Source organism: Saccostrea cucullata, unplaced genomic scaffold (assembly GCF_032062105.1).
Source record: "Saccostrea cucullata isolate Sc308-1 unplaced genomic scaffold, CSIRO_AGI_Scuc_v1 ctg5698, whole genome shotgun sequence".
In the NCBI taxonomy this organism is placed as follows: Eukaryota; Metazoa; Mollusca; class Bivalvia; order Ostreida; family Ostreidae; genus Saccostrea; species Saccostrea cuccullata.
Window position 1 is genome coordinate 16,440 of NW_026929584.1, and position 10,325 is coordinate 26,764.

Consider the following 10,325-nt stretch of genomic DNA (forward strand, 5'->3'; position numbering starts at 1 on the left):
ACCCATTTTAACGAAGAGGTGAGTCGCGGCGGAGATACGAACTCACGACCTCCGATCACGGAGCGAGCGCTCTACCGACGGAGCTACCGTGAACGGTAAGAATGATTTGAATATTTAGCCTAAAATTGCTCACACCAGTTGAACCCGTATTCCTTTGGAATAATGTTAACTAAAACAGGCGATAAAACCTCTTTTGAAGTCCCAAATGGAAGGGAAATTGATACACGTTCATTGTTCTTTCCGTATAAACAGAAATTTCCTGAACTGGATTGCTGAACATGAATGTTCAAATGTTAGAGCGAGGAAAAATTTCAAAACCAAACAGATACTCAGGACATAGCCCGGTTCGACATTTTATTGTTTTTGATTTGTTTTATATCAAAGGGATAGATAACCTGGGAATATATGTTTCTATTGACTCGTTGTTTATAAATCATTTTGGTAATTATTTTTCTTGTAAAATAAATCTGATCATTTTAATACATTACTCGGATCCAAATCAACGCACCCAGAACACGCTACAATTCTTTCAACCCCATGAAATACATGCAAGATACAGTCGTAAGAGTAAAGATTCTGTACAAAAGTGAATAAAGAAGTATTCAAAATTAATTTACTTTCATTTATTCTATCGGTAATCAGAAGTAAGAATAGATGTTTAATTTTTATTTCTTTTTGTATTATATATAATCTATATTATAATTTCAGGTTATTGTTTTATCAAAGTCTTACAGACAAATTATGGACTTGAAAGGATCTAGTACCCAGAGTAAAGTACGACAGTGTTTTCAATGTCAGGGGGACACAGAATTCTACTGTAACACGTGTAAATATGACCTATGTCTACAGTGTAAAGAGAGACATGTTACCAATACCCATAAAGTGGTGTTTTATCGAACAAAGTATAGCAAAAGAGGCTATGCAATACAGTGTAATGTACGACAGTGCTCTGAATGTAAGGGGAACACAGAATTCTACTGTAACACGTGTAAACATGACCTGTGTCTACAGTGTAAAGAGAAACATGTTATTGATCTCGATACTGTATACCATGATCTTGTGATTTACCGTGAGAAATACAAAAAGAGTTTAAAACGGGAGACTTGTGTGAGACATCCAGATATGATATTTGAAAAGTACTGTTATTCAAGCGAACTTCCCTTTTGTGCCAAATGTGGAGAACACAGAAATCCCAAATTTCTTCCTTCTTTTCTCGAGTGGAAAAAACAGAGAAAACGCAAAATACTGGACATCAGAATAGCTTATGAAAGAAAACGTCGACAACACAAAGGAATCATCAAAAACATCAGAATTGATACTCTCTATAACTGTTGTTTTCTTCTATCTAGAATCAACACTGATTTAAAAAATCGTCACACAGAAATCTCCAACTTTCAATCAGAGATGTCAGCCAAAGCGCATAGACTAAAGGGACTCATCGACACTGTCATATGTGATGTTAAAATCAGACTTTTAAGTTTAATGATTCAACAACAGATCAAACAAATGAACAGTCACCTTGCAAGCATAGAGAAGTATGAACACAGTTATGAAGAGTCAGCAAATAGACCCGTCAAATTCCTCTTTATCATAAAGAATATCGAAGTCCCCATCCTAAAAGACACTCCTAATCTTACACAACTCGTCCGTTACTCTCTTAAAGAAGACAGCAACTTGGAGGATGTACCCGAGCTTTTGAGTGAAATCATAGAGACTGGAAAAAGACAAGTGAGAGATGAATGTGTACTGAAACTGATGTCTAAACCAATGTTACACAAAATCATTACGGTCACAGGTGTTTTTGGTGTTAACCATATTTCTTATGTGTCATCAGACCGGATGTGGGTGAGTGATGTTAGCAATCTCACCCTGACAAACACAGAAGGTGACGAATTACATAATTTGACAGATATACGTAGTGGTTGGGGAGTACACACAGTGGACATAGCAGGTGATCTTATTTATATAGACAAACATTGTAAAATAAACAAATTGTCTTCAGATAACAAATCAAAGTCTACACTGGTTATGAATACATACCTTTGGAAGCCACTCTCTGTCTTCTGCTCACCTTCCAATGGAGACGTTCTGGTTGGGATGTCGGATTACAGAAATACAGGCAAGATAAACCGTTATAATAGTGGGGGATACCACATACAGACAATAAAAAAAAACAACACAGGTCAGGAACTGTATCGGTATCCTCTTTTCATCACAGAGAACCACAATGGAGATATTATTGTGTCTGACGAGTTCGCTCATGAAGAAGTGATTTTGGAGCGTGGAGAAATAATTAAGTCTGAAACTGGCCGCTTAGTTGTGACAGATGGTAGAGGAAAACATCGCTTCTCCTATGAAGGCTATCCATCGGGATCAAAACTTGGACCACTAGGTATTTGCACAGATGCGCTGTCACACACCCTGCTGTGTGATTCTAAAACCCACACAGTACAGATGATTGATAAGGACGGCCACTTTCTGTCCCTGATTCTGACATGGTTAGTTTCACCATACAGCCTAAGTTATGACAACAAAACTCACCTTCTGTGGGTAGGATCATTTAACAACAAAGTTTGTGCTTACAGATACATAACCAGACAGGATTCTCTGACAGGTAATTGTAATACCGTAAAAGATACCTTAATACAAAGGATCATCAAATACGTAATTGAAAAAAAAAAAAAAACAACGTAAAGATAACAAGCAGTGACCACTCCCATATAAAAATTTTCAAACTTCCAAAGGTGTCTCGAACTCGGAAGAGTAAGCATCTAGAGTTGTACACAAACATTTTGTTTTATAGTTACACATGTTTAAGTAAGTAAACGTTTCTCTCAGTTTTTAATTAAAAAATTAGACATTTGTAAAATAATGAAGCTAAAATGTGTAGTCTTGAAATACTACATGTATTATTTCTTGACACCTCTTACGTCCATAAAAATTTGACTTTACATTTGAAATATATATACATAATGCCTCATAAGAAACATATAGAGACAGTATTCCAGATCAAACGTCCGTAAAACAATACAAAATAGGAGCAGAGCAGACACGAACCGCCAAAATATGAGCGTTGGGATCAGGTGCCATGGAGGAGTGAGCATCCCCTGCCGACCGGTCACACCCGCCGTGTGCACTTCGTCATGATTGGGAATTCCTGACAAAAAAAAACTATAGTTAACTATAGTAAATCAAAGTGTAAAAGTTTTCGTCCAAGTTTTTTATAGTGTCAAATTTTTCTCCAAAGTAAATCAAAGTTTTCAAAGTGTCAAAGTTATAACTATAGTTAACTATCGTATTTATTTGTTAGGGATAAAGGAAAAATTCGTTGTCAATTCAGTGTATAAATAATGGACTAAAAATTATTATAAAAATCGTCAGTCAGCATTGGACTCAATGATAAATTGTATTTGCTGACACCTCGATTTAGAAATTGTTCATAGGTAGAGCATGCTCTTGCGTACTAAATTGGCTGAGAGTGAGAGATATAAACTCCGTATGCAGGTGATGAAGGTACCTTGCTGCATGAGTAAGAGAAGTTGACGATAGAAAGGTTAAAGTCATCACGTTTTTCATAGGGCTTGGTTGTTTGATTACCATTAACGTCTTTTTCAAGTAAAATATTCAAGTATAAAACAGATGTGTCAGACTCTGTGGTATCTTTTATCTCAAGCTCGCCAAGATACATCGTATTGACAAAGGAATGGAAATTACCATTGTTAATTGACAATACGTCGTCGATTTCGTCTGCTTATAACGGAGCGCAATTCATACCCATTGGAATTCCAATAGATTGTTAGAACAACTGGTCTAAAAAAACACATTGGTCATATGCAAAATAATTTTGTTAAAACACTTCAGATTGCACACACAAGTACTCTGAAGTCGACATCAAAAAGATGCATGGTTTTCTGATTGACAATATCTATGTGTTTTTTTAAGTAACTTTACGAGTTCTATTTTTATTAAAAAGCAGCTTCCAATGATATCAAAAAGTCTGGACCTGAATTTTCGTGGGGAATGGTTGTCTATAAAGTTGAAAGTTGTAAGTGTTTAAGCTGTTCTTCAGCGTTTGATGATGTTATATTCCTGAGGGTTATATGTACCGACATTTTGTACAAATAACATTGTAAAACAATTTAGAGATCAATTAACGGACATGAGTTAATCTCAAAAGGATTGAAGACAAACTTGTAAAAACATCAGAGATGGGATTAGGTGCCATAGAGTGTTAAACATTCCTTGTGCTCAGTCATACCACCATGTGCTGATAGAAACTTATTCGTAGAGATGGACCATTAAGCTATTTGTATACATTCACATTTTTTAAAAAGTCAAAACAAAGTAGTAGTTTGCGAACATGAACAAACAGGGGTCTGGAAGGGGAAGGGGCGAGGGTAAGGAGTCATCTCTGTTTGCCTTAATGGTTGAAAAGTCCTAAAATGAATGTAAATTACAAATCTTATTTGTCTTTATTATTTGCAAGTGGTGATGTCTCCATATTAGTTAAAATTCTCGAGAGGGAAAGTTGAATAGCAACAAACAGAGAAATGACTTAAAAGCACAATATGCATGTACATGTTTATTACTCAATGGATATTTGAAAAGGGTTGAGCTTCTAAAATTGATTAGCTCTGTTGTTCAATTAACTATACCAGTTTAGCTATAATTTGCTCTTCTAAATACCATCGCTATTTATTATCAAACTGTTTTTTTCTGAAATGTGCAGGGTTTTTTTTTTCAACATGGTTACAGGTCAATCATTTTCAGCTTCTGAAAACAATGCTTGAAAAAAACTGCCTTTTAAATACTGTAATTCTTTCCAAATACCCGTAATCATGTTTATAGCTCATATAGTTTCTTTCTGAATTTTTTACCACATTTTGTCAGTCATCAATCTGACCGTTTGTAAACTTTGAACATTTTTAACTTCTTCACTAAAACCATTGTGCATATTTCAACCAACCTCGCAACAATGCATCTTCTGGTAAGAATGATTCAAGTTTTTTCAAAAGAAGGGTCACGTTCTCTTTCAAGGGGTAAAAATCAAGAATTACTGAAAAGAACAACGTATGGTTATAATACAAATTTTGCCCCCGATTTTCTAAAAATTGAAACTGGGGTAAAAATTGAAAACTCAAGTTTTCTAAAGAATTGGAATTATTTTTACATAGGAATATATAGGAAAGATCTTTTAAAATCTTTTTCTCAAGAACCACTAGGCCAGGAAGCATGAAACTCATGATGAATCATCCTCAGGTAGTGTCGATTCAAATTTGTTCAAATCATGACCCCCGGGAGTAGGGTTGGGCCAAATGGCAGATAAAAATTTTACATAGGTATATATAGGGAAACCTTTTAAAATCTTCTTTTCAAGTACTTCAAAGCCATGCTTAGTGATATTTATAGGGAATCATCCTCAGGTAGTGTAGATTCAAGTTTGTTCAAATCATGATCCCCTTGGAGGTTAAAATTCAAGCCCCCTTCCCCACCCCTACCCCCAGTAAACTTTCAGTTCTGATCTGATATGAATTTTTTCCTAGACAATTGCTCAGGTGATTGATGTGGCCCCTGGGACTCTTGGATAAAGCAGAACCGACTAACAGACGAGTATGAATTGTACATGTACACCGAAATAGATCATTCTTTAATTTACTGACAATTGCAGTGGAGACAGACTGAAATCTTTCTAGTAAGGAATAGAATTAACAACTTTTGAATAATATAAGACATTATTGTTTCTAATTATTCCAAACATAAAGTACAATGCTTTGAAATGCTTGGACTCTTGGTATTTAAGGCATGGCATTCTTGGCCCTACATAATTAGATGTCAAATGCTAGCGCTTCATGAAAAATATGCCTATGTGCAAGTCTGTGTGACTCACACACCAATAATTCACACTAAACTGAAAAACATTCCTTATATTTACATTTAACCTGTTTGGAGGCAACTAAAATATACTCAATATTTGAATTTCTCGCTGTCCTATATTATTGCATTTTACTAACGTCGCTGTAGTCTCATTGTGACGTCACGTTAACGCACGTTTCTCCGTGTATATATTTCTACGCGTGAGTATACACGAAAATGTTTTTCAAATCAATTTCACAGTAATCTTACTAGAAAAACACAGCGAATGTAAATATTTATCTTCACTGATATGTCATACCGGTATATTTAGATATAAGCGGTTTAAAAGACCATAATTTTCTTTCCTCATCACAATTATACAACTTGAAATAGAAATGGTAAACTGCGTTTGAAAACTAGCAGGGGATTTATTTTTGGCCTTATGGCGGCGTATGAAAATAACTTCTTTTCTGCCTCTCAAAATTATTATAGAACAAAACTAGACGAAATTTTCAAATGTAAGTTAAATTAATAATAAGGGACTAAAGTTTCAAAATATTTTAAATAAATAAGATTTTTCACACATACTAGAACTGTTTGCTTTTAAATGCTTCAAATCCAAGTACAGATTTGATCCAAAAATCCGTAAAATGTGTTTTCTTAGTAAACGTTAAAAACTATTAGTTTTTGTATCATTTTGTACTTTTATGTGCCAACTTTACTATACGTGAAAATTGGAAAACTTTAAATACATGTATAGGAAGCATATAGAAATAACAAATAAATCCTAAAAATTTAAGAAAAATAGAGGATATTCGGATTAGCATATATCCATTTTATTTAAATTACCCATGTCAATTTGGTAATATCATCTTATAGGCCCTATATGGTAGTATCGTTTTGTGCAAAAATAAAACAAATAATAATCTTTTGAACTACTAGTAGGGATTGCATTATTGGAAACAGTAATTTTTAGCTCTACTGGTCAGATACTAGAAGAGCTGAGCGTATGCTATAGTAATGCGTCCGTCCGTCTAGCTGTCTGTCGGTCTTTAAACAATTTTTTTTTTAAAAAACGCTACTCCTCCTACAGTTTTTGTCTGATTTCAGTATTACTTGGCACACAAATATACTACACAAAGATACATAGAATATTTCATCGGTTTTTGATTTCGATGAACAGTGTTGCCATGTTTACTAAAAATAACACTAAAACATTACCTTTCCTACAATTTTTGTCGGATTTCAGTATAAATCACGCCAGTAAACTACACTAAAATACATAAAATAGTGCATCAGAGTTTGATTTTGATGAACAAGGTTGCCATGATTAGTAAAAATAGAAATTTCTGTGAAATTTCTTTTAAAACGCTACTCCTTCTACAGTTTTGGTCTGGTGGTAATGGCTTCTTTTTTCATGTTTTGTAATAAGTACAAACCAGTAGAGCTACAGTCTTGACAAAGAATTCTGGTTTTAAATTCATGTTAAGGTCAGACGACACGTTCCTCAAAAATATATTTTTTTTTCTTAAGAGATTTTCATTGAAGAATAGGTACTTAAACAAGATTCCTCGCAAAACATAAGGTTACCTTACCAGCCATTTGGACAATATACCAAAGGTTCATATTTCTTATATAACCCTTATGGATAATCCTCTGAACGGCCTATCTCACCATTTTTGGTGTACCTATATTTTAAAACATTGTAGAAATCAGAAGAGAATGCCAAATATGAATATTATTTATCTTATTCCAAGAAATACAAAACATGTATCTTATAGCATATTATTAAGGAACGTGCCGTCTGACCTTAATGTCCAGGAAAAAGTTAATGACCTTGAACTGACCTTGCCTCTAATATTAAACGGTCAAATTTATTCTAACTGATACCATCAAAAATATTGTCCTCTTGATTCTATGAACATTTCATTAATTTTTAAATTTAAATACAAGAAATGTGAGAAGAATCCTACCTTAACCAACATAAAATATTTATTAATGTAAATAACCCCTTTCCCATCCCCAATTGAAAATATCCATTAAACTACAGCGTAGTTTGATCGGCTTTTTTGTTTTATTTTGATGAGAAAGTTGGTGATGTTACATTGGACGACAAACTGAAATTTGTAGTGTTTTTTCACGAGTGGCGTAAAAAAACGAACATATCCTTAAAAATACAACAGTAAACTTTAGTAAACTTTAGTTAACTATAGTACCAAAGTAAACATTTAAAACTAAAATTTACTATTAATAGTAAAAACTTTGGAACTTTGATTTGCTGTAGTAAAAAGTTTGAAACTTTGATTTACTACAGTGAAAACTTTAGAATTTAATTAAAAATAGTAAAGACTTTGAAACTTTGATGTAATTATGTTTTAATTCCTATTCCTAATATTTCATTACATTTCAAGGTTAAGATTAAGAAAAAGGTTCCAACATTGTTTTTAGGAAAAGGACCATTTTTCTAAAAGAAATAATGTACAAGAAATGAATACTAGTACATGCATTAATAGAAAGGGTATCTCTTGTACCGAACAAAAAGAACTATTTATTTTAATCTATTTCATTTTAATATTAGTCAGATGTAAATTTAGTCTAATATATCGAAAGAAAAAAATATATCTCTGTCGAGACTGTAGCTCTACTCGTTTGTACTTACTTATAATAAAAGAAGAAAAAAGTAGCAATTGGGGCTTAAAATTTATAAAAAGCAATAAATAGAATGACAGTCCTTAATTAAGTCTATTTTTGTGGCAAGATTGCAATAAAACTATAACTGTAGTAATAGCTTTCAATAAAATTTTACAGAATTTTCAATTTTAGTTACCATGGCAACGTCATTCAACACACTCAAAAACACGAAACTGATAATAGTATATGCCAGTATAGTCTACTTGCATGCCACATTATATTACAATCTGACTAAAACTGTAAGAGCTGTAGCATTTTGAATGAATTTCACAGAAATTTCTATTTTAGTAACAACGGCAACATCATTGATCGAAATCAAATACCTATATCTTTAAGTGTAGTCTACATGTGAGCTAAGTTATTTAGAAATCAGACAAAAATGTTGGATAAGTAAAATTTTATTACATTATTTCTATCTTTAGTAACTAAGGCAAAAATAAAAAAACCGACGCAGAAATTAAGTATCTTTGTGTGCTAAGTTATATTGAAATCAGACCAAAGGAGTAGTAGCATTTAAAAATATTTACAGATAGACGGACAGACAGACAGACTACAAAATGAAGTATTGCGTCATTTAGAATTTTACAAACATACAGTACCGACCGGACACAACCTAACAGAAAGCGAACCCAGAGCGGACCCCGGGTTCGCTCTCTGGGTCCGCTCCGGGTTCGCTAGGGGTCCGCTAGGGCTGACCCCGAGCGAACCCGGAGCGCACCCAAAGCGAACCCGTAGCGGACCCCGAGCGAACCCGAAGCGGACCCAGAGAGCGAACCCCAAATTCAGTAGCGGTCCCAGAGAGCGAACGCGGGTTGTGTATTTCTTTACAGAGCTGTCAATCAGGATTAGCGATTAACCAATCAGCGCATCAACCAATCAAAATAGCATATTGATCTGTCGATTGGGATATAAGATCGAACGTATTGATTTAATTCGACATAAATCCAAGCACTGTACATACAAGTAAAACGTGTGAATGTACTTTGTTAATCTATTGTAATAATTAAAATATTATTAAATAATTATTTATTTTAATTCTCCGGGTTGTACTTTATATTTATATAATATTTAATTTCTTTTTTATTAAAGCAATTAATTAAATAAATTGGGTAAATACATCAGTCAATGCATAAAAATGGAAATCAATTGATGTTACAATTCTTACTGACAAAAAGCGGAGAAAAGAAATATAGTTGATCTTCGACAATTATTGTAAAATTTCATCATCTAAAGTTGAATTGGAAATTTATACAATTACTATTAAATAAAGAAAGAAATCCAAACCGCTTTAAAGTACGTTTGGTTTATCGGGGTATACTCAGATGAAGTGCGATTTACATAATTGAACTAATTAATTACGCTAATTAATCACGACATTTAGTAAATCGTACATTGTTTCATTCTCTCAAAATGCTTTACTATACTTGACAAAGAATAATCAGAGAAACATAATATAGAAGGGATATTTTAACATATGAATTATAATCTATTATAAATTTTGAGATGTTTTAGGACTAATTATTGGGAAAAAAAATTAATAAAGGCGTTAAACAATGCATAGTTACGTGGGTTGTTCGAAAGATGGTAACGCAAACTAACTGTAGAGTTACACTAAGTTGAAAGAATAAATAAATCATCAGGAATTGGGTCTAATTCACGTTCATTCTGGTGAATTCATTCCAGTTTGATAATACCATAAGGGCGGAATAACTTCAATCTGTGCATCCAGAAGGAAGATTTTTATATACACGCATTTTTTTTCATGCCCAAGAACATGAAGA

At 33.4% G+C, this 10,325-nt stretch overlaps 1 protein-coding gene across 1 annotated transcript; it reads left to right on the top strand.

Moving 5' to 3' along the window:
- The first annotated feature begins 741 nt into the window (after window positions 1-741).
- LOC134281305 (uncharacterized) lies at window positions 742-4,125 on the top strand. The gene is made up of 2 exons (XM_062763792.1): window positions 742-2,614; window positions 4,070-4,125. Exons 1-2 carry the CDS (start codon window positions 742-744, stop codon window positions 4,123-4,125), a joined length of 1,929 nt encoding a protein of 642 aa, XP_062619776.1.
- Window positions 4,126-10,325: the final 6,200 nt, after the last annotated feature.

Excerpts from the sequence above, each read along its gene's own strand:
- LOC134281305 (XM_062763792.1), top strand. The coding sequence starts at position 742 with ATGGACTTGAAAGGATCTAGTACCCAGAGTAAAGTACGACAGTGTTTT. Across the intron at positions 2,615-4,069 it reads CAGACAGGATTCTCTGACAG|CGTTTGATGATGTTATATTC; the intron begins GTAATTGTAATA and ends GCTGTTCTTCAG.